This window comes from Salminus brasiliensis, chromosome 1, assembly GCF_030463535.1.
Source record: "Salminus brasiliensis chromosome 1, fSalBra1.hap2, whole genome shotgun sequence".
Classification (NCBI taxonomy): Eukaryota; Metazoa; Chordata; class Actinopteri; order Characiformes; family Bryconidae; genus Salminus; species Salminus brasiliensis.
The window spans coordinates 21,789,972-21,815,420 of NC_132878.1; the positions used below are offsets into that span (position 1 = coordinate 21,789,972).

At 39.8% G+C, this 25,449-nt stretch overlaps 1 protein-coding gene across 2 annotated transcripts; it reads left to right on the plus strand.

Moving 5' to 3' along the window:
- rabep1 (rabaptin, RAB GTPase binding effector protein 1) lies at positions 1–24,925 on the plus strand. 2 transcript variants are annotated; one of them, XM_072674388.1, is made up of 19 exons: positions 1–148; positions 6,390–6,518; positions 6,717–6,920; positions 7,528–7,688; positions 8,964–9,083; positions 9,628–9,763; positions 10,122–10,300; positions 11,140–11,250; positions 11,563–12,027; positions 12,898–13,002; positions 13,281–13,397; positions 13,962–14,060; positions 15,044–15,184; positions 16,774–16,963; positions 17,716–17,727; positions 19,093–19,148; positions 19,960–20,058; positions 20,725–20,841; positions 21,959–24,925. In XM_072674388.1, the coding sequence occupies exons 1-19, from the start codon at positions 103–105 to the stop codon at positions 22,058–22,060; spliced, it is 2,589 nt and encodes an 862-aa protein (XP_072530489.1). In that variant the 5' UTR covers positions 1–102; the 3' UTR covers positions 22,061–24,925. The 2 variants fall into 2 exon arrangements, with proteins under 2 accessions (XP_072530489.1, XP_072530496.1); XM_072674395.1 differs by lacking the exon at positions 17,716–17,727.
- Positions 24,926–25,449: the final 524 nt, after the last annotated feature.

Below are 25,449 nucleotides of genomic sequence, written 5' to 3' on the forward strand. Positions count from 1 at the left end.
CCATGACGTCGCGCAGTCGGCCGTAGCCCTGTTTTGTTTGGACCCTCCTTACAGCTTTTCTGCCACACAGCCGGCGAATTAAACCTCTGCCCCGGGGAAACCATGGCCGAAGAGGCCTCGGGATCCGCCCGGCCGCCTCAGCACGATGGTAAGTGGCTCTCTTAGTCGGAAGGGGTTTCATTTGGGAGGTTTTTGGCTCCTGTTTTTCACAGCTGTAGGCCCGCGGGGCCTGCGCATCCTCGGGCTCGGCGGCAACCTGCAGCCGGCTAGGAGTGAAGGTCCACTCCGCTCCCAAACGACACTTTTGTAGCACTCTTGTCACACGTTGAAGCAGTGTCCTCGCATATATAGGACATGCAGGCCTTAAATGCGGTATGCAGTGTGAAGAGGTTTGTCTGCAGTGAGCGACGTGGATTGACATGCCCCTCGTTCACATAGAGATATTAGCTGTAGCATCAGTTTGTACTGAACTGAGCATCTGGACTGAAGTGTGTGAGAGTTAGCCCGCATGCTAAAGGAGCGTCTGTACAAAAGATAGAGAGAGTAGTCAGTCAGTCAGTCAGTCAGTCCTGCTGGTGAACAGTATGGATTTTCCTGACCTAGTCGTGGTACGTGGCCGGGTTGTGTGCGTTGATGTGCTGAAGAGACTTTAGACTGATGGAGCCTGACAGGTCGAGTCACCCATGCATCACTCAGGCAAAACTAGCTAGCTATAGATATAGCTAGAGGATGTTGCTGTTTTACTCACGAGTTCTTGTGTACAACTGAGATGGGTTATACCTTAATCCGAGTGCATTTGTGTGGAAGTAAACCTGCTTTTTCCTCAGTTCAAGCAGAGTCCTTCATTTTCATTCCTCTTCATTATTTTAAAGGGTTGATCTACTGTTTCTTGGGCACCAGTATCACCAGTAGGGCTGCTGTGCTGTTGCTCTCACATCTCACTACTGTTAGCATTTGTGTAAACATTGTCTCCCAATGGTAGTAAACTGCAGTCATTGTAATTCTGTGAGTTGGGAACAGTTATACCTCATACAGGTACTTTAACTAATGTTCAAATGATTAATTCACTGTATTGTGAAAGGAAAAGCTTTAAGGCAGAGAGGTAATAAGATAAGGTACATCCCAATATGAAGAAAACAAATGTTATGTCCGCGAGAGGGACAGCTTGCTTTACTATTGATGGTGAGGATGTAGAAGTGGTGTACAGCCTTTCCCTGCTTGGTATCAATTATTAACAACAAAGCAGTCAAGAAATATGACACAGATCGGCAGTTGGCAGAGCAAAGAAGAAAGGGCTTGAGAAGATCTTTAATGGCAGCGCACTGTATCTGCAAACATACAGATATACAAAAAACTCTAGTTGTTTAGACTCATTTAGACTGTTTCTGTAGGTTATTTATGAATATGAAAACTGAACAAAAAGCAGGGCAGGGAAATGCTGACGCTGATAAAAGAATAATAATAATAGTAATACTTTTAAACATTTATATAGCACCTACCCTAGGATGATTTACAATCAGATCACTGTATGAATACCAAGATCTGTGCAGACACACCAAGTTAGAAAGAGTGACTTATTAACAGAAGACAGAAACGAAGACTAATGCATTATATTAAATAATTTAAGGGAAGGCCCTTTCAGACACAGAATGCAGTATACATAATCACAGACATTAACATAACAGATCAGGCTGAAAACCATGAAAGATTATGGAAGACTGAAGGTACTGGGAGAAAAGGAGCTGGTCTTTAAAATAAATAAAAGGAAAAATGTTCCAAAACATTGACACTGAAGGATCTCCCCATGCCCCTAAATTGGCAGTTTACAGAAGACCACAGTCAGTAAAAGGACAACAGAATGGATGGATGCAATCAAACATCCATGAGGGAGGGGGGGAGGGGAGGGGGGGGTGGAAAGAGGTCTAAGGAGTCAAGATACAGTCTCTTATATGCTCACCCGAGGTGACAACCAACTTGTTGGAACTAAATAATGGTCATAAATAGGGTGGATTTAGGCCACTCTGCACATCCATTGTTTGCTTGCAACCCAATGGCTGGTCACTTGTATTGCACAGCATACACAGCACAGAGTCTTGTACATTGCACTCTGTTATGGAGCTCATAAAGAATGCTGCTGATAGCAGTGTTTTGGTCCTGATAAGCATGACCTGCACATGTTAGGATAGCTTCTCCATGCTCATGGGGCTCACTGTCTTGACTTGCCCTTAACTTATTTTCATGTGATGCCAACGTGATGCTAGGTTTTACAACCTGTTGGATCGCAGAAAATCTGAAACCCAGCTTCTGCATGGTTTTTACTGAGCTGCCAATGCAGTCTACATGCAAGCGTGCAGCTACTGCATGTGTTTGGATTATAGGAGCCTCTTGTCAGCCTCTTATTGATGGGAACACTTTTATAAGGTAATATTAACACCTATGCTATTTAATGGTGAAACAAATGAGTGTTGTACGGTGTTTTATAATGATTTACAGTTTGATGCAAGTTTTGATACAGCAAAAGAAGACGTGCCTTATGTTAATTTTAATATTTACATTTTCATTTTGAGACCATTTAGCAATTTAAACACACTAGTAAATATATGTCTATATGTATACATGGGCTGAATGGTCTTCTTGTAAGGAAGTTGTGAACTAATCTTTAAAGAAAGAAAGGGGCGATTAGTGTCACTATTTTCCATGATTTGGATGTTGATATTGAAGGATCTAAAATTAAATTTTCTATTAGTGGTGTAACAATGCACTCAGTTTCAGTGCAACTCACTATGCTGGGTTTGCGACTTTAAATATTCTCATGACATTTTGAACAAAATTTGGATGAATAAAAAGTATGATGGTCAGTGTTGTTTAATTGATTAGTGAGACTAGAACTGAGAAATGAGAGAAGTGTGACACATAATTGGTGTGCGTTATTGGTGATGCTGGTTGACGCGGTGTTTGTACGCCCCTCGTATCAATATTTGATCATTCCTATACCATGGGAAAGGAAGATCTCCTGCAGTTGCTTTACAACAAATGCAATTATATGAAACAGCCAGCAGAAGGTTGCACACAAGTATATTTGTTGTCTTATTTTCACTCATACTAAAATATACTGAAAAAGGATTATACTAATTTCTTATTATTATGCTAATACAATGTTTTAAATGTGTCTTTGTCCTAATTACTTTCACTTGCTGTTTGCTTTCACTTTTGTCTTCGAATTTTGATTTTTTTCTGGTTCTTGTTATACTTTTATTACCTTGCCATCTACAGTTTGCACAGTTTTGCAAGTTGAACTTGATAAGAGCACCTTCTAAGTTGAAAAATGTAAATGTGGCCTAGTCTCAATGCAAATCTACAGCTGTGAAGGAGTGTGTGGATATGTTCCTTCCAGTTTTTGCCAAGGCTCAACCTACACCTGACCTAACAGATACCAGCCAGTGCTCATGGATGAGTGCTGCATGTGCTGCAGTATGTTGCTCTGTGAGCCCTGTTCTGTCACATTTTTACACAGACCTAACCCAGGTGTGTTTGGGTGTAGCCGTTTCAGTCCTGCATTTTAGATGGCAATTTTATGGTGTTGCATTGCCAGAGTGTACAGTATGGCAGTCACTCATTTCTGTAGTTTTAAATTGTTGATGCTTGACGATTTGTCTTGCACATATTGCTAATACATGCACCCTGTTTTGTGGGTTTATTTGTTTGTTTTTTTCCCTTCATGACAATAGTAAATACTGCTTCTAGAGTTAACCAAACACTAAAAACAGTGTTCTCAGCAAATACAGTAACTCTTTATACTCATACCGTTTTTCTTCATAACATAAATAAAAAATCTCTCTTCAGGTATTCTTTGGATTAGAATCGGGTTGTAGAAGCCATCTTTTCAGTTGGCTTTTTGTGGAATGCATTCTTCCCTCCACCCATACACATGCCAGTGCCACTGTCAACAACACAACTGCAAAGCATGGTAGATCCATTCCCATGCATTTGGCAAAATTAGGCAAAAACACAGTTCCTTTTTTTCCAAGTTCTATTTTGACTTCATCAGCCCTCAGCACCTGTTTTCAAAACTCATGTCTTCTCTAAATGTTCTGTAGCATGCAGACTTTTTGTGGGGTGGTTGCAGTTGAAGTTGAACTGTTTCTTTAAAGGCAATGCTGCATAGTGGAATGGTCCACTGCTCAACTAAACGCAGGTTTGGTCTTACCTGCAGTTCTCTAAGGAACTGTTCTTGACATTCCCCTGAATTGCCCTTTCTTAATATCATTACACGTAGAAACTTTGAGTCCGAGAGTTCACATAACTTTAATTGAACACATTTGATTCACCTGGCGGTTCTTAATTACTCCTGGTGACATGCCTCAGCCCTGATATACAGCAACACTTTTGCAGCAATAGGAGGTGTTTTTTGGGGGGCGGGGGGGCACATGCCACATGGATGACAAAACATTGTGATGCGTATATATTCTTATATTCACTATTTTGATTAAAAAGAAAAATGTGGATTGTCACACTAACTAACTTTCCTACACAGACAAACAGCGTTACCCACTGTAGTTTCAGTGCCTGCCAGCTGTTGCTCTACTGTAAAGAATTTTAGTGATTGAAATCAAAAGTTAACTGATGTTGGAGTTAAATAAAAATCAGGGGATTAGAATTTGAGTAACAAATCCTAGCTCATTTATTTTTTGCCAGTAACGATACTTTTAGAGCTAACTTTCAGAGAACTGCTAATGCATGAATGCACAATGTCGTTTACTGGCATGAAATTATGCTCATTTTCCACTACGCTCTGGGTTCACTTGATGGTCTCGCTAACAGGTGAAAGATTGTAAAAGTGAAAGTGCAATTGACTGAAAAAAAAACAAAAAAGTGCTATTTTTGTTCTTGTGATATTTCCTGTTTTTATGTCAGTACAGAGAAGCTGCTAACTGTACTCAATCATGATCACTAATGGGAGTTTAAGATATGAATATTCAGGAGAATATTTTGAAATTAATAATATATAATGAGTATATTTTTGACCCTGTATGTAAGGGTGTGCGAGCTTGACAGTTATATCCTGATATATTCTGGGATTCTGCCTATGCCGCCTTTTCATCCTTCAAAATGTGTTTGTAAAAGTCTTGCTCTGCGCTAGCTTGTTCTTCTTATTTATTTACTCAAAACTGAAGCATTCAAGTAAAAAAATAATTCAAAAACAACAGTGCAAGTGTTTTTTTCACATTAAATTGTAATTTAATATGAATGTATTTATATTACATTATTTTTTCATGTTATTTATCATTTGCAAAGGTAATATTTTCAAAAATTATATCATTTTACTTTATGTATGTTTAAACATCTTAACAAATTCAAGCTGTATTTCACTTAAACTGTAAATGGCTGCAGTGACTGCACTGTTTCTTATAGAAGTCTACAGGGGTCATACTTTCTGGCGCTGGCACATTTTGTCACATAATCTGATAATGGCTCTCTGTCAGAATATGTAACTGCACATAAGTAGAAATATCAGAAATTACACACTGAGCTCACAAAATACTCAGGTACGTAGGTCAAAGATTACGGTCCGGACAGGGACAGGTTTCAGCATATTGTGGGCCTTGGACTCCTGAAGTTTGTATAAATCTTTACAGAGGTTGGGTCACAGATAGTGAAATAAGTTTGTTGTCGAGCTGTTTTCAATTGCAACCGATTTTCGACATGGATTGCTGAAAGCAGTCTTTTGAGAAACAAGCCAAAACCACTTCCAAGCTAGCGAGGACTAGCCGGGTCTAGGTGTTGGTGCTTGTGTTTTGTTTTGTTTCTCTTGGCGCCGTTTGTTCTCTCCTTTTTAACTCCAGTCTTTCCTAGGCAGAACACTAGCTGTGAACTAGCTGTTGCTGTGAACTTGTAGGTTATGCTAGCGTGATGCATGCACTCCGTGCAAATGCACAGTAGTCTATCCTATCAGGCTAACGGGCGCAGTAAATACGGGAACTCTTAAGGTGTGTTTTTGAGTGGTTTCCGCAAACTGAGTGACATACTCAATAATGTCTCCTTGCACGTCGACGATACATATCGCACACTCCTACCCAACTGTGACTCTGTATTTCAGAACCACCACCCTCCCTGAAAACCTATGTATGCAATTCTTGTTTCTAAAAAAAAAAAAAAAAAAAAAAAAAGCTAACATTGCCATAATAACTGTATATACATACAAATTTACATTAGAACCATCAGTGGGACAACCATCGCATCTGCAATACTGTGTATTTGTAAAAAGAAGAAAAGTAGTTCTGTAGTTCTGGTCAAGGTCTGGTCTATGCCTCTTTTGTTGTTTTTTTATTTTTTTTTTATACCAGTGTGTATGATTGGGGCCTTAATATTGGGTACTGATGCTCGGACAGGGCTACTTCAGCAGCGTGTGGAGGCTCTGGAGCAGGAGCGGGCTGAGTTCCTGAAGCTCAAACAGCAGCTGGAGATGGAGTTCAATCAGAAACGGGCCAAGTTCAAGGAGCTCTACCTGTCTAAAGAAGGTGACTGTGTATGTCTGAGTGTTTGCCAAACTTTGTTGGATTGTCTGCCACTTATGACTAGTGACTGTTTTACTGTAATGTATACTTTACTCAGTACATTTAACTGTAGTATTGAGCTCTTGTGATCTAAGCAAATGGCTTAGGGCTGGTCTTTGGACATCTCCTTAATGCTTGTCTTTTGACCTCCTTTCCTCTCAGAGGAGCTGAAGCGGCAGGCTGCTTCTCTGGAGAATGCCCAGGCAGAGCTGAGCCATGTGCAGGCCCAGTTGGCTGAGGCTAAAGCTGAGATGGAGAACATCAAAGCTGTGGCCACCGTCTCTGAGAACACCAAGCAGGAAGCCATCGACCAGGTCAAGCAGCAGTGGCAGGAGGAGGTGGTCTCTTTACAGGCCATAATGAAAGGTAGGTTTGCGACTAAAGCCAGTTTCACATCAGGCGCAGTGTGGCGTGCTCTTTGCTGCTGCCATAATTATCATTTCACACCAGCTCGACACACATGCATTGCGAGGAGCACCAGTTTCAGTTTTATTTTCTGTATTGCTGAAATAAGCTTTATGTATTTAAGCATAGCTTTTTAAATTGGCTGTTAACAGGCTTTTGCGTGTCTTGCTTTTTTAGCTCTTTGTTTACAATATCAGGTGGCAAACAGTTTTTTGAATATAAAAATGCTTTCTTTTAACTCCAAAATGTCTTTTGTTAATGTGTTTATCCTTTTATGTTGTATATTTAGCAATAATACTGCATATATAACACTGCGTTTCGTACAGTTTCTGTCTATATACTGCTAGAATGTTGTGTAGTGCTATAGTGTAGTGAAGTGCAGCAGGTTTCTTTTATGTGGGTGGTTACTGAAATCACTCATTTTTGTGTGAAACAAGTCAAAGGTTTCAGCTTTGAGACTGGTATAGAACTCACATTGTCAGGGGACTTTGAATATTAGTTTAGACCTGGGTTTTCTCACACTGTGTGTATATATTTTTGTGATGTGTGCCTGTTTGTGTGTATCCAGACACGGTACGGGAGTATGAAGTGCAATTCCACCAGCGGATTGAGCAGGAGCGGGCCCAGTGGGCACAGTACCGTGAGGGCGCAGAGAGAGAGATCGCGGAACTCCGTCGTCGCCTGTCTGAGGGCCAGGAGGAGGAGAACCTTGAAAATGATATGAAAAAGGTCTGTCTTCTCATTCAGGTCTTAGAGATTGTTTTCTGGACACAATTTAAATAAAGCCAAAAGTTGGCCATAATCCAAAATGGATCATTCAGGGTCTACAAATTAACCTTCTAAAGCACACTTTGTCGGTGCATCCCAACAATTTACTAGTTTAATTCCGGACTCTACAGTCCGATCAGCTGTTTCCCCTGATGCTGATACTAGCTCCTCAAGTATGTGTGTATATTAAGTACTGATAAATGTTACCATTTTCCAACCTCTTTCTCTCTCACTCCTTCAGAATTAGAATTATATTCCTTTAGAATAGTTTTGTGGTGCTGCATTTCCTTAATTCATGGACAAATGACCCATGCATCTCCTAATAGAAAATCTTAAGGTTTAAACTTGTCAGATTTATATAAACCCTCATTAACCCCTGGACTAACAGTCATTGCCAACCTGGAAACCAAATCACCTAAATTATGATGAGGTTAAATCCATAGGACCTCCAGTTCATGCTTTAAAAAATGAATTGTTTGTCCAGATAAAAAGGGCAAGGTTTTATTTCTTCATGTTTTTATGTGTATTTATTGGTACACATGGCACATTCCCACAATATTAACAGTGATACTGCGATTCAAATAAAAAGTGAAAGGAAAAGAAAAATAATGAATAAATAAAATAAATCAAACTAGAATAAAGATCAAGATAAAATTGTAAGAAGTAGAACATATCCATAGACATAGCAGCACAAAGGGGCAGACTATAGAAAGTTTCATCCAGCAATTTAGAAGGGAAATTGTGGAAAAAAAACAGCTTTGGTGTCAAACCTAATGGTCAAGTACATTAATTAGGTACTCTGAAAAGGGTTTTTATATGTTTAAATGTTTTTACTACCAGACAGCATACGAGCCTCTGAATATGCAACATTTGCCTCTTTTTTAAGCCACATTTTATACATAGACAGGGTGTCTAAAAGTGCAATCTATGCCTAGGCTTTAGTGTTGGCTGAGAAACTGCCCTGAGAAAGTGTGATTTCTTGTGATATTTTTTCTTTTTTCCTTAAAACTTCTTTCTTGGGAAAGAAGGGTTTTTTTTTGCCTCTCTCTCTTTTTCTTTTCCACCACCTTATCCAAAACTCTATAATGGAGAGCTTGACCGATGTAAATTATTCCACTGAAAGCACTTTTTTAGAAATCAGTTTAACATTAGCCATATTTTTCTCAGAATAACACTGTCTTCAGTCAATGAAGAGTGATTTATTGGAAACCGCTTTGTGAATGTGTTTCCCCTAAGGCCCAGGAAGACGCAGAGAAGCTTCGTTCTGTGGTGATGCCAATGGAGCATGAAATCGCAGCGTTGAAGGCCAAGCTGACAAGCTCAGAGGACCGAGTAAAGGAACTGGAGGCCGCTAAGGTCTGCATAGCTGGCTGTGTAGAGGAACTGAAAGTCAGACTGCCTCTTTTCACAGTTTTATTATTAGATTTATTCTCTGGCTCGTTTGGTTTGTCTCGTCTTGGAGCACATGCTTGTTCTGGTGTTCTAGTGTTCTGAGAAACTTTTAAAAAATGTTCTGTTCAGTTGAAATGGGCTAATAGACAAAATGTAACTTTTGTTCAGTTCTGTGAAATGATGTACATGAATGACTGCAAGTCGATTACGAGTCTGTTGGAGTTAAGTAAAGCATTAAGCCAAACAAAGCTGTGTTCATGGATTTAAGTTGTGACAAAAGCACAGTATAATGCTCTTGATTACTGTGTGTGGATTGTAATTGGTTTTTTTGTGAAAGGCCAACTTAATTCAACATGATGATACATACCAAATTTTGGCATTCAGTATAGTTTAGCAATATTGGACAGAATTATCTAGAAACATAGCTTGGGCTATCGGTTTTATTTTTGTGATTTTTGATGATTGTAGAATATAACTGTTGGAGTATTCATGTCCTCTTCTATGACAGGTGAAGGAGCTCAACCATGTTCTGGAAGCGGAAAAGTCATGCCGGACTGACTTGGAGATGTACGTGGCTGTGCTCAATACCCAGAAATCTGTCCTCCAGGAGGATGCTGAAAAGCTACGGAAAGAGCTCCATGAAGGTACACAGCTGTTTCTTTGAAGATGCTTGCTGTTGTCTTCTTTCTTTTACCTATAATAATTAGTAAAACGATTAGTAGAAGCAATTCTAATTATTTTAGTTTAGTTAAGTATATTGTTGTTGAAATGCAGAATGCGAGTATATTCACACTAAAGCATCCTAATCTAGGTCCACCAGTTCCCAAAAGATTGGATCATAAGACCTAGCCTATAAAAATTCTGTCTATGCCTGTAATCAATTTAAAATAAGCTGCTGAATTCTAAATGCCAGGCAGCCCCAGTGCATCATAATCATCTGCAGATCAAATGTAGCTCATCCCCGGGTTTCCAGTTTGACCCAGTTGACGTGTCTCTGTACAGTTTGTCACATGCTGGAGCTGGAGAGGCAACAGCACAACCAGCTGAAGCATACCTGGCAGCGCGCCAATGACCAGTTCCTGGAGTCACAGCGACTCCTCATGCGGGACATGCAGCGCATCGAGAGCGTGCTGTCCTCTGAACAGCTGCGCCAGGTCGAGGAGATGAAGAAAAGGGACCAGGTACTGATGCCAAATGAGCTCTAACGGAGAAGAGATGATGAGGCTGATGGTGAAAGGGCACATTGAGAGGAAGCTGGGAGTATAAATAAACTGTAGCCCCTGTTTAGTGTGACACCAGCATAACCATAACAATACTTCAATTTCACAGAAACCAATATATTTACATATAGCCACTTGTTCATCTTACAGTAGTTTAGCCCTGCCCTTTCACATTGAAATTCTAATGAGTGCTTAAGACTGATCAGCTTTTTCAGTAAAACGCAATACAGGGCCATAAGGACAGAGGTTGTTTACATATATCTGTATCAAAAACAGCCTCTGTAATTCTGCAAAGTTGGAAAAAGGTCAAGTTTAAGGGAGGTTTTACTTTTGTCCTCCACACATAAAAAGCCAGTTTACATATCTGACAGTCATTTCTTTGAAACTATAAAATGTTTTGCTTTAAGCCAGTTTCATTGAATGGTGTAATTTTGAGTGGAAGCCCTATAATTGAATAATGTTCATTAATATGTAAGTATTTTCAGTTGTACCTACAGTCTGTTTCTCATATAAGAATATGCTTAAAAAGTTGCAGATGGCTGATAGATGTTCAAACGTGTCTGTTCAACAGAAAAGCTTGAATGGACTTAATGGATGCCTATTGGTAGTGTAATATACATTCTCAGATTTTAAGACTTTTGGGCAATGCTGCATTTAGTCTTTTATTTTAATGCAAGTGAACAAAGCAGCTCGCTTTTCCATGTAGTAAAGCCACACAAAAAACACAAAACCAGTCCATCACAAAGTCCTTTTCACTCACAAAAGTCACTAATTGGCATTAATAAAATGTGTTTCCAAAGGAGGAAGATGAGAAGCAGCGAATCAGTCAGGCTAAAGGAGCTGGTGAAGATGATGGACCAGAACACGCAGAGGCAGCAGAAGACTCACTTCTTGGTCTTTCCATAGAGGAGGTATCAGTTTTACACCGGTCAAACACACAAAAGTACTATTTCTGTTTGGTGTCCAAAGCTTGAAATCTTGCATAGCTAAAACGCTACCAGGAGCAATCTGGACGCTGAAAATGTCATTGTAATTTTGTCAGTTTTATAAATAAATGTCTTACAGTGTCTGAAATTAAATGCTATCTGAGACAACCAGAGTTCAGCAGAATACTAATATAAAATATGGAACAAGTGCAAAACGTAAAAAAGCCCCTCGAACATGTCTATGCTAAGCGATTATTCTTAAAACTTGCGTCCTCTGTATGTCTGTCTCACCGGCAGTCCCACCTCAACCACAGCATCCACAGCTCTTTACATTCGCTGGATGAGGACACCCCAGGCCGCCCAGACTCATCCGACCCCTACAAAGATGGTCTACGGCGTGTTCAGTCCACAGACAGCCTTGGCTCATCCGGCAGCGTCCTGCAAACCCAGGGCCTGGGTGGCCACAATCACAAAGCCAAGTCGGCCAGTAACCTGGACGAGTCCGACTTCGGCCCGCTGGTAGGGGCCGACTGTGGCGGCTTTGAGAGCCCTGACGTGTCCTCCATCACCTCACTGCAGCCCACACCCGGCCACTTTCTCCTCACAAAGGACCAGGAGAAAGCCATTAAGGCTATGACTCCGGAGCAGGAAGAGACAGCCTCCCTGCTTTCCAGCATCTCACAGTGTCCAGATTCGACATACCTGCCTCCATCTGGCTACCGCCTAGTCAGCGAGTCCGAGTGGAACCTGCTCCAGCAAGAGGTGGGGACCTTGATCTTAAGGGTGTAGAAATACATGTCTGTTCTGAAGGTTTGAGGGGGGTTATTCTTTGATTGTTACATGAAAGGTATGTGCTCCTTTCATATAAAAAAAATAATTGCTGTTTTAATGTTCAGTTAATGTTTTAATGTATAGTTATAAATAAATGAATATTTTGTATATTTTAGTATATTTATATTTATTTATTTAATTTGTAGTGTAATTTGTATATTCAGGTTTTACAAATAGTCCAACTGATAGAGTTGTTTCTTAAACTGTGAATTTCAAAGTTATGTTGTGTATTATTTTGGAACTGTATTGTTATTTAACTGTATGGTTTGTATTTTGAATTACCCCTGATCATTTTCATGTAATTACCACACAAAACATTGTTTTGCTTTTAAGGAGCATAAGGAGTCCAAATTTCACTTAGTAGTAAATCCTGTATGGACTGACAGGAACCAGTGAGATTTACAGTCATATTCATTTGTACATTCATGGTGCACACAGCCTATCACATAGTTGCCCATTAAAGCTTCAGTTTGTTTGTATTGGACTGTTTGTAGTTGCAGAAAACCACGGTGAAGGTACTATCTGCTGCTCCAGTTTGCATTTATCTTGTAATAACTTGTATATAATATAAATGATGAATGTATGGGTCCTGAGTCAGCTGTTTAAAACAATACTTGAAAGCCCTTTATTTGATGTGATTCTGCTACTAGTTGGTATACAAAAAGGTCTGACCTGCACTTGGCCTTTGTGGGCAGGACCACTAAAGTGTAAAGTGTAATCGGATAGAACAGATTTGAGCATTCTTAACTTGTCAGCTGTTTGGTTTCCCTAATGTGTGTGTGTTGTGGTTTTGGCAAGCAGCTGAAGAACGCGGGGAGGAAGTTAGGCCGACGGTGCGATATGTGTTCCAACTATGAGAAACAGCTTCAAGTCATCCAGGGGCAGGAGGCAGAGACACGAGATCAGGTCAGTCTCCTGCTTCTCTTTTGCTGGAAAAACATGCCTTTGTCCAGTAAGAGCTTCCATTTGTTTGTTTTGGACTGTTTGTAATTGCAGAGAAAAATACGGGAAAGGTAGCATCTGCAGCTCCTGTTTGCACACAGCTGTCTGCTGAACTTTTGAACATTTTTGGAAATAACTAATTTAATGACAAACAGTGGACAGAACATTTTATTATTGTTTTGCTGTTCTGTGTAAATGTCTCCATACTGGATCGAGTAACTCTGTGAGTTTTTCTGCTTTAGGTGAAGAAGTTGCAAGCTATGGTTCGACAGGTCAATGAGCAGTTGGAGAGAACGATGAAGGAGAAACAGGAGTTGGAAGACTCTGTGAAGCAGGGCAATGAGGAAACCAGTACTAAGGTATGAACAGTTTCAGCGGCTGCTGTGTGGCATCTAGTCTAAACACCAGCTCTAAGAAAAAAGATTGCACAATTGGACTGTGGGGACACATTTCCACCACTTTGTTTGTTTGCAGTGCTTTAAACCTCACAAACACACTAAACTGGAACAGACAGTCCTATTGTGTAACCCTTTTGAAGCTGGATGAGTTTTATCAGAGATTTCCACCGTTGTTTCACTACCTGCATGTTTTCCCTTTGCTTCCCCAAGATTAAAAGGCTACATAACAACTGCACTACTATCTATTGACAGGTTTTTTTTATTAATTTAGAATGCTTTGGGTCAGAACATATGTATGTCTGTAGTTACTGTAGGAATTCTAACTTTAGCCAATTACGCCCAATTACAGAAGGCCGTTCACTCAGAACTTGGTACAGTCAGACACTGTACATCACAGATTCGTACTGGATTAAAATAATGGCTCTGGGCAGAAATTTATTAAATTACACCCCTTAAGTAAAACTCAAGTAAACCTTTCAGCTCATATAAGCCTTTATTCACTCTAATTATTTTGTTGTTCTGCAGGTCACAGCACTAATGCAGAAAGTCCAGGAGTCAGAGTCTACACTGAGTGCTCTCCAGCAAGCCTTCAGCCAGGCCAAGAGGAACACTCAAGAACAGATGGTATATATGCAGACACACACACACACACACACACAAATCAAACAAATCAAACAAATCACAAAAGGAAATCTTATGGGAAACACCCTTAGTCATGCGGTGATGCCTTTTACTTTATAGCCCAATTGTCCCTGTTTGGTCATGTTTGGAGAACATGCATGATCTAATATAAATCATCCGACCTCCAGTTAGTCAGCACAGTGGACAATTGTTGGCTTTCAGTTTTTAGTAGTTCTCTTCTCTTTCTTCTGTTGTGTCTGATTGTAACCTTTAACTGTAAATGTGATTTGTGGTGTACTGGTGTACCACTGCTGTCAGTACATATTACAGACAAACACTTCTGTATAAATTCACAAAGTGCCTTTATAAAAGCAGATAGTAATAAAAGGGTTTTTTTTTTCAGACAGTAGGCTAGCTTATGTTAGCTACTAGTTTTTTTGTTTGTTTGTTTGTTTGTCCTACAAGTAGCTTTACTGCCAGCTAACATTAACCCCACCTTTTTGTTTTTGTTTTTTATCTGTTGGGCTATCTGCAAGAGAAATCCATTTATTTCCCAAATAGACCTCTGAAGACCATAGTTTAAATGCCACAAATACTATAATGGTTTTCCAAGTAATGCTTTGCCATTATAAACAGAATAAAAATAGAGTGACCGTCTCTGCTGCTGGGAGAGATACAAAATCAGCTAGGCCAGTGGAGCAAAACTTCAACTCCTTTATCCTGTAGTTTTGTTTCTTTGACAACATGTGTTGTTAGCTAACAACAGGAGAATTACAGTTATCTATGTGTAAAAGCCTGTGGATGCAGTGATATGCTTTTCATCACAGTTAAGTTCAACCTCGTGTTATGCAGAGGCAGTTGTGCGAAGACAGTTACATGCCTAAAATCAGTCACATGCCACTATTAAGGCTCTGTGACACTTTGCAATGGAAACATTTAAGTTAAAAGAAAAATGTGTGGGCTGATTGTGTATGGTTTGTTTGCAGGCTGTATTGCTGCAGTCTCGCGAACAGGTGGCTGAGGAGCTGAGCAGGCTGCAGAGGGACAATGATAGTCTACAGGGCAAACACAGGCTGCACCTCGCCCTGCAGCAACAAGAGGACTTTATCATGCCTACCACCATCCAGGTACTGCAGAACACCCCTAGAGGTAAAACTGTTTAGAGGAAGCTCTACTGCTAATCTGCAACGCATACTTTATTTTGCACTTATTTTGGCGGTTTCCAAGTTGTCGTTGTGACTTTAGTTATACCAGAGTGTCTGTTTTTATTGTGTTTCTTTATGTTTGATATATTTTTTTAATAATTATTTTTATTATTTTTTCCATGCTCGAAATATTGTTGATAAGCTGAGCCATTTTAATGCATGTCTGAAGTTTGCTTTATTATTTTTATAATGGTGTAATGACACTAATTTAGCTGACAAGTAATAGAAGCTTATAAGACATATGATCACATGCCTGCCTCAGACAATATTTTGTCCAATAATATAGTTTACTTTGATATGTCGTGCCACTGTATAAGCTAATATTATCTAAAATTTATGTGGAACATCAGCCTAATTATTAATGCCATCAACAAGTTCTAGGGCTGTCAGATGCTTGTAAAAATGTAATAAGAAAAGATAAAAAATAAAAAAGTAAATTGAGATCATTGGAATTAATCATGGTTATTTTCAATTGTTGTTGAAATTCTACCCCAAAAAAATATTTGTGCAGCCCAAACCCATTAAAAGGTAGACACAATAGTGGACACAATATGCTTCAATAACAAATTCATGTAACTGAAACAAGATAAGCATAAAAACATATTTATATTATTTCCTCACACACTTGGCATATGCAGTATGGAGCATATAATACACATTTGGGCTTGTATTGTAGAATAAGTGTAACACATTTAAGTAATGTAGTCCCATTCTGCAGTGTCCATGCATTGCTTTGAGAAGTCCTCAGAAAAATGTTCCACTGTTTATCAATATAATGGGCCGATGTAGCTGTTGGTTCTCTAGTAACGTCCAGTAAGCGCAATTGCCTTGTCAACGTTTTACAACCCGTGTCTCCTAGTGCCTGCTATGCCTCTGAAGAGAAACTATTGAGTTCTTAGAAACAATCCGATAGACAGTCGCATAGACCTTCAACCTCCACTATGCTGTGGCTGTCCGTTTAGCATTTTGCTTGAGGTTGACACCTCTATTATGTCAGTTTAGAGTATGTCAGTTTAGAGTATGTCTGTCATTATACCAGAGCTAACGCTGCTGGTGATAACTAAGCTCAGGCTGTCAGTAACTTCACACAGTCTATGCTTTTTTTGAGCAAGCTGTCTGGCAAAGTATTTAAAGTATTCAGATTCCAATTCACGAGGCCTGTCTGTCTCTAACACTATCTAACACTATCTAATTCATCTGAAGGCTAGAGTGGCATTCGTTAGCAGCTTAAACCACAAGTTAGTGCATCGGGTCTAAAATAGCTTGCATTAACAGCACTTTTTTTTTTTTTTTAACTGAGTAAAGTGAGATTGTGTCACTGCATTATGTTAACTTCAACAGCCCTAATAATTACCATTGACATTAGCTCCGGACCTGAATATGCCTTTACTTTAGGGTGAGGGAACATTTGGTCCAAAGTGTTTCTGTAAACAAGCGAACATCCTTCTAGATCAATACTTTGTTTGTCAGTAAATGAAATCCTGACAAATGAAATTTCTTTGGCTCTATAGGAACTACAGTCTTTGTTGCTGCAGTACCGGGAGGATATAGTAGCAGTGCGTACGGCAGCAGACCACCTTGAGGAGAAGCTGAAGGCAGAGATCTTGTTCTTGAAAGAGCAGATCCAAGCGGAGCAGTGTCTAAAAGAGAACATGGAGGACACACTACAGCTAGAGATTGAGGGATGCAAAGAGGAAATAGGTGAGCCATCGCCACCTTTATGTTCCTAAGCCAGGTGAGCAGGTTCTGCATCCCTGGGAGGGGGTAGTTCACATAATTATAGCCAGGTGAGATTCTAATCAGTGTGGACGTCATCTACACAGTTGTAAGGGTGGATATCCCTACCCAGAATGTTTAATTCTAAGAGATACATAGATGTCGGAAAATGGAAATGTTACATTTAATTATGGCTGTCTTTGACACAAAAACTACACAAAGGAAATAATGGGAGCTTATGAAAATTAATGAAATGTATTTTTTGGGCTGTTTACACATCTGACACATCTTGCTTTGGGAAATACCCCTCACATTAATGGATGCAGTTGTACTGAAAATGAGTAGAAGAACTACATGGACAGCTAGGGGTCTTCAAGAACTGTGCTGAAACCTTGGGCTATTACATACCCCCAAAAAACAGTTCCTATCTAGCTGAAGAGGAATGCCAGAAGCTTCAAAATCCAGTCAGAGCAAAAGGCAATGTTTGCATTGGCAGAGATGGAGAATTCCATAGTCTTGCAAAGAAAAACCTCCAGTCTTCTGGTTTTAGCTGGAGCCCAGTGTCTTCTATTGAGGTTGTGGTCAGGGTGGAGTTTGTTGAAAAGCTAAATGTTTTGTTTTGGGGTTTTTTTTGGTGCAAAAACCAAAGGAAGGATTACTTCCCTTCATCTGTTCTGATTCAAATAATTTTTTCCTCCTTTTCTCCCTCTATCTCCATTGGTTCCACTTGTGTTCAGACATCCTGGAAGGTATGATTCATTTGTGTCTAGGCTGTCTGTCTCCACTGGTAGTACTAATGCCATTTTAACCCCCACTGTAAACAGTGTAACAACATTCACGCCATGTGAGCACACTGCATTTGATAGCACCGCTTGCAATCACTGTGACCATTTACAGCTGTGTCAGTAGAAATGTACGTCTGTGTGTGTGTGTTTATAAACCATGCCTTAGTTTTTTGTTAAAACCTTGCACAGCATGTTCTCTGTTTGTGTGGTAGTCCGTCTGTCTGAATCAGTCGTGACACGGCACTGGAAACCTAAATCATTCTTCCTCAGTATGAGTAGATGTGATGGTGGCTTAATGACAGTTCCTGTGTGTGTCTAAGGATATGGTTTAAAGAAATAGATGAGCAGAAAATTCAAATATATTAAAAAATAAATTACCTCAGGTATAGTTGTTCAGCCAAGACTTTTTTTAGATTCATTTTTTAATGCTGGAGGTAATGCTAAAGGTACCTATGTCCCCTAAATTACACACGCTTGCCTCAAAATGAGCTGTTAAATAGGACCATGTCGTTCAGTGATTTTGGTGGGCATTCAGTCCTCAAACCCAGGATAAACATCCTGATTTTCTGTACAGTGGTGGCGATATGAACTATGTACACCATTTTATTTACTATTAAAAACCACCAATAAAACCTATGTGTTCTGAGTTTTGTATGTAATGGTGGTGAGAAAACGGTGATGAAGCCAGAAAAACAAGTTTTCTTTGGGTACTATTTTGCAGTCCACCATGAATGGACTTTAGGCCAACAAATGCTTTAGGCCAAAAGCTTAACTCAGAACAGTCATAAAACAGTGTCTCAGGCTTCAGGCAGCAAATTAGTAAACTATTCCTTTCTGTAACTTTGAGGAGCTTTAAATTCTTCAGACGCCTGGTTCATAACACCATCACTGTGAACAAGTCTGACTTTGTTTCTCGGAATGCTCTAAATGTCAAACAATTGAGGGACTTTTCCTTTTAAGTTATAAGACATAATTGTAAATCTTTTTATTTATTTATTTATTTATTAAAATGGACAAAAGATGCATATCTACATGTAGACTGATCGACTGCATTTGGGGTAAAGGGCAAATGTGTATAAGCTTGACTTTTCGCTGAACTAAGTCTTATGAAATGCTTAATTTCACTGTTAAATTTTACATTTTTGTGTGCCTAGGCAGCACTAACACTGAAATGTGCTAGTAAATTATTGAGTGTTGGAGAAAGGAGCTGAACCTTCTCTATCTTGAGTGCTAATGGCACTCGAAGGGAGTTCTGTGTCTACATGCTGAACATTTTGTCTGCTGTCCAATTACATCACATGCCTTTATGACTTCTGTCTCGTCCTCCAGCGTCGTTTTCTAGCCTGAAGACAGAATTGGAGCGAGTGAAGAGCGAAAAAGAACAGGTATGAAATCTTATGAAATAACTGAACTATTGTCCTCGCAAGCTGCCACATGAACTGTTGAAAGCTTGGGACAGGCTTCATGGGATCATAATTCACATAATGAGGAATAGTTGCTTGCAGGAGTTTAGAATGTGTCATTCATTTCAAATACTTATTTGATATGTGTATACAAGGTACACTGTTAAGATTAGGGATGTCCCAATCAGGTTTTTCTGCCCACCAAACTGATTTTCTTTGTGTATAGTCAATTGGCTTTATTTTTAGTAACTGTTTCTAAAATGAGAGATTTTGTACTAAAAAAAAAAAAATGTTCCACACTGCAAACCGCAAACTCTTATTTACTTTCTGTGAACGTCCTTACTGCTGCCGGCTGGGCAAAAATGTTAGTCAACGGTGCCTCGAGGATACCAGATGGCGCTCTGAACATAGTGGTTAAAACAAAGAATCAGGACTAGATTGGGATTTTAAAAAAAGCTGATACCTGATCCATTCAAATATTCCTGGATCATTATCCTGATCCACTGGATCAGATCGGGACATCCCTAAGCTAATTAGGCATATTTAATCAGCCTAGTTTAATCAGCCATATTTAACTTCAACAACATAGTCTAACAACATAGTCCATTTTCAGCTTGAAACTCAACATTGTGTAGCAACCTTAAACAAAGTATGCAAACAAAATCTCATTTGGTTGAGCAGAAACTTTGACAGCTTTTCCGGCCTCACTGCAGCTATTACAGAAGAAAGATGGCACAGTGGACAGTTGCACAGTTCTGTTTTAATTTGGCTGATCTCATGCCTTTCTGTACAGATGGAGAGCAGTTTGTCTGAGAAAAGCCAGGCATTAGAAAGTCTACAGAGCCTGAAGAGCAGCCTGGAGGAACAGCTCAAAGATGCACTCTCTAGCAAGGTATGACCAGGTGACGAGGGACCACATCAGTGTCAAGGATTGGCTCATATAATTTCACTGCAGTGATCATAGTCTGGTCCTGCTATGTAAAATTGGCTTTCTTTTGGGTTCTGTCTGTAGAGATTAGCATTTTTCATCTGATTTAAATTTAATTTTAAAATTTAAAATACATACTTATTAGCTCAGCTTGTTAAGTGGGGATTAACACTACAGTCTGCAGTGCTTTGGGTCAGTACTGGCATCTGACACATTCTTGTGTGTTGTACTCTGTCTTGCCATGATGGATATTGTTAATGTGGCTAATCATTAATAAATTTAACAAAAAAAACAGTTAACATGATTTCATTTGCATATTTCCAGCTGCCTGTTTAGTGTTTGCAGTGTTAGCTTCTTTAAATGAACTCCTTTACACTAGCTAGGTAATAATTAAGAATTTAGTGGAGTCAATAAAGCATTAAAGTAAGGGTTGTGTGTGTGTGTGTGTGTGTGTGTGTGTGTGTGTGTGTGTGTGTGTGTGTGTGTGTGTGTGTGTGTGTGTGTGTGCGTGTGTGTGCGTGGGTGCGTGTGTGCTGGGTCAACTTTCACCCTTAGGACCTGTTGTGCTAACTCCTGTCAAATTGTATGAGAAATGGATGTTAACTGGCTATGTTGTTATTGTTGCTGTAGAGCACTCTGGAGAGTCAGGTGTTCGATGAGAAGGATAAAGCACAGCGACTGCAGACGGAGCTGGATGTCAGTGAGCAGGTCCAAAGAGATTTTGTCAAGCTGTCCCAGACTCTCCAGGTAAATACGTTTATCAAACACAAGAAAATAAATGCTTTTCTGCTGGTAAACTCTGTCTTGAAACATACAGGGCTTAAAGGAATGGTTCAAACATGGAAATGGTGTAAATTTCCTTTTTTGGTGGTCCTTGAAGTTTGTTTCTTTACTATTGCACTGAAGTTTAAAGGCTTAAGAAAGTCATCAACGCTCTGCTGACTTAAGAACTTTCAGAGTTCCAGACCTCCTCTGGCATTAACATCAGCACAAAAACTCTGTACCTTGGGTTTCCACCTTGGGTGAGCAGCTGCATGCAAGCCTGTTATCACCAAGCACAGTGCCAAGCGTTGCATGAAGTGGTGTAAAGCACACCACCACTGGACTCTGGAGCAGTAGGAACGTGTTTTGTAGACTGATGAATCGTACTTCTCTATCTGGCAGTCTGCTAGATGAGTCTGCGTTTGGCGAAGGAGAACGTTACCTGCCTGACTGCATTGTGTACTGTAGAGTTTGGAGGATGAGGGATAATGCTCTGAGGTTGTTCAGGGGGTGGTTCAGGGGTTGGCCTACGCTCCTTAGTTCCAGACCAAGACATTTTGGACAACTGTATGCCTCAAACTTTGTGGAAACGTTTTTTCTGTTCCAACATGACTGTGCCCCATTGCACAAAGTGCAAAGTCAATGAGGGCATGGTTGGCTGAATCGCACATAGCCCTGACATCAATTTCACCGAACTTTGGGATGAACTAGAACAGAGATTTGGAAACCAGACCCTCTCATACATTAGTGGCTGACCTCACAAATGCTCTGGTTTCTAGATAAATGGGCAAAAATTCCCACAGACACAGCCTTCTCAGAAGAGTGAAAGCTGTTTTAGCTGGAAGGTGGAGATCAACAGTAATGGGATGTCCCAAAAGCTCCTGAAGGTGTAATGTGTCAGTGTCCCAGCACTTTTGTCCCATATATTGTAGCTAACAAGTAATGGAAGCTTGTGGTGACACAGATTCTTATTAGAAATCCTCATGAGGAAGATAGGGTAAAAAAAAAAAAACTCAAGAGGCTTACTGTTAGGTGATAGTACTGGTGTTAAGATGCAGACACATTAACAAGGACATGCTGTTTTTGTTTTTTTTCCTCTCAGGTCCAGTTGGAGAGGATCCGTCAGGCAGACTCTTTAGAAAGAATCCGGGCCATTCTTAATGACACCAACCTGACAGACATCAGCCAGCTTCCTGAGACATGATACTCTCACCTACTCTCCCTCCATTATAATTATTATTCTCTCACACACTCTCTCTTTTACACACACACACACACACACACACACACACACACACACACACACACACACACACAGTCATCCCTGCCCTTCCTCACCTCTGCAGTCCCAACACATCACAGCGTCTCCTCAGACCCTGTCGGACAGACTCTGGGACACTGGGAGTGGCCTGAGCTTTTTAAAAACACTCAATCTTTTCGCCCCAAGTGTGAATGAAGACCTGTGGCTGTGTGCCCTAGAGAAACACTACGACTATCTACTGCTGCTGTTGGAGGACATGACCTGACCATGAGTTTGACCTGAGAAATGGACAGATGTGTTTGGAGAAGCGTGGGGTGCAGCTCTTTGTTGGGGACCTTTGACAGCCTTTTAAAATTCTCCCGTTTCATTAATTTAATGAACTTAATCAGGTCAGTTGGGGTTCCATAGGTTTCATAGACGCCTAATGTTGTGACCCATTGTTGCCACAATACTTCTATTGTCTGTTTGTTTGGGGGGGTTTTGGTTGTTTTTTTTCCTTTCTGTACTTCCTCCCCCTCTCCTTGTTCCTGACCTACTTCATCACTTCCACTCCATCTGCTGAGCCTGAAGGCAGGGACTTAATGAAGGAGACAGATCCACTAGTATTTGTACATACTTTGTAAACAGAATATATATGTATATTGCATCAAGTTAAGTTAATTTGTTAAGTATGTGTGTTTCATGTCCCGACCCCCGACCCAACATTTACCTCTCCAGCCCCGTGTGCAGTCCGTGATTCATTTCATTGAAGTGTGAGTTCTTTGGCGGCGTGGTGTCAGTAATTTCTCCCTTGCCTCTGTTTCATTTTCCCTCTCTGGTGATTTTGTCTACATTCAGCAAAAATGGAGAGTGGTTCAAACCACACTGATTTCTTTACCAAGCCACTTTTTACACAAAGCAGTTGAGGATCTCTGCAAGATCTCGCTTGAAGTTGTGATTTCTTTTCTCTTATTTCAAGCAGTTGACTTGTCTTTACTGGTATTAAGTGCTGTTTTTGACAACATGGCTTTTTTTTGTTGTTTTTGCTACCTGTCTGTTTCTCCTGGGTGGTCCAGTGATATTTGGGACTACAGTCCGGTCTCGCTTTTTTGACGTCATTGACCCATGTGATGATGTTCAATGGATTTGCATTGATGCCATTGATCTCCACAATGACCAGAGAGAACTTGCTGTACGTCCGATGAGGGTACACTATGCGTTTAGCTAGCTGCTGCTATCTTCATGTCTTTTTAGTGTCCAGTGCTACTGTAAGGCTCATTGAGTTTACCATGGTAAAACAAAACAAACAAACAAAAAAAAAACAAACGTTAATCTGTGTATGTGTCTCGTGTGCAGTGCCGGATGAATGAAAACTGCATATGAAATCTTACTGAACCAAAGTTAAGTGATATGTTAACCTGAATTGTTCAGGGCAGCATATTTGAGTAGCAAAAAAAGGGTGACTGAGGGCAGTCCATTTTTGGGGGGAAATGTCAAAGACTGAAGAAGAAAAAAAAGGCAGTATGTATGTATGTGTCTTGTGGATTACGATTACTCAACATCATCTGGCTGCTTCTCAAAACACTTAACTCATGAGAAGATTTTTTTTTTTTTTTTTGGGAGAACTGAAGTGTTTTAGATTAGGTGCTATTAAATGTACTTTAGTTTCCTCAGTTTTCCTCACTGCAGTTCACATGAGGTGAAATGGCACATGGTTTTCTTACCCTGCTGATCTTGGCCAGACTGCTTAGTAATAATTTTTCCAATCTGGCAAAGTTTATTGGAAAGTCTTTTTGCATAGTGCTACTGATGTTTACTGGAAATGCAGTTGTGCTTGAAAACACAGCTGTACTTGTCCCAGAAGTGCACGGGACAACAGTTTAAAGGGCGATATTCCACTGAAAACTTTATAGTGTGGTATGTTTTTGGCTAGGGATAATGCAGCAACACTTAAAGCCAGCCACAGGTTTTCTGGAAGCATCTTTAGTGGTAATATGCTTTGTACGAATTCATGCTCTGCCCACAAGTGTACTTCTTTTAAATGAACAATTCATTGATTGGCAAGAAATCCCATTCAACCAAATGATAAACTGTAGCTCACAAGTTTTTTTTTCTGTCAAAACGAATCACTACAATGTTTAATTTCACTACAGAACATTGCGTTTGCAGTTAAAAATGCTTCACCAATACGCTTTTTTTATGTTAGGAAAGATTTCTTCATTTAAATGTTAATCGGTAGATTTTAACTGGCTTGGTGTTTTGAATATTTGCAAGAATAAAACTAAATTTAGTGTGCGCTTGCTGATTCATCCCTTAAAACCTAGACAACTAGGTAGTTATGTTTGGTTTCAGTTCTAGTCTGTGTAAACCGCATGGAATTATCAGTCATGGGAAAATGGATGAAAACGGGTCAGGTATTTATTCCACTGGATGATCATACAGATCAGATAGATTATTAGATTTCTTTGCATTTTAAGCAGTCAGGTCAAAAGTTTGAGAAACCTTTACTCTGAATGATTTTGTTGCTAAACGTTGTGTGCGCTATAATTTCTTATTCGGTCACATGGGATGTTCTAAAAGCTTGTCTAACATTGCAACCAACACTTCATTCCCAAATAACAGTTGTGGACGGAGCTTATTTCAGTCAGCTGTGATATGTGAAATTTTAACAGCTGCACAATATCAACATTGTCAGCATTGGACAGCTGTTACAGTTTGACTGATATTACAAACAGATATGTGATGTAGTGTTTCTTTAAGTCCAGAATGGCAGAATCCCTAACTGATACTGGACTACTGTACTTAATAAAACATGTTTTATTTATTTTACTCAATTGGAATCCCTTCAGAAATGTTGGATTTTCCTGTAATTTCTGTGTTGGTATTGGTGGATATATACATACAAAATATCTTATTGTAATTGGCCCACATCAGTCTATCCATATTTTGTAACCCAGTGGCCCCTAAACTGCCCTAGCCTGTGTGTTCAAGTGAAAGCTAGAATCAGCAGAGTTTATTGATGTATTGCTAATGAACATGGTGAGACGTTAAATAAGAGAGTGCAGATGTAAATAACTTTAACCCTGAGAAGCACAGAATCGGTCATCAATACTTCATTCAATGCTGCTGCTACTGCTAGTCTAAAATGGATGAATTGCTGCTGGAAAAAGATGATGTTAGCAGTGTTGTGCAACGAGGTTAAGCACTATGTGCCATTTCACCAGTTGTCTTGTTCATTTTGACCTCTACATGTGACCTTCAGGGTCAGCCTGCTCATTTTTCATCATTCGTGACACTTACAAGCACCATCTACAACCACATACATAGTCGTTTGATCGGTGGAAGTGCTGCAT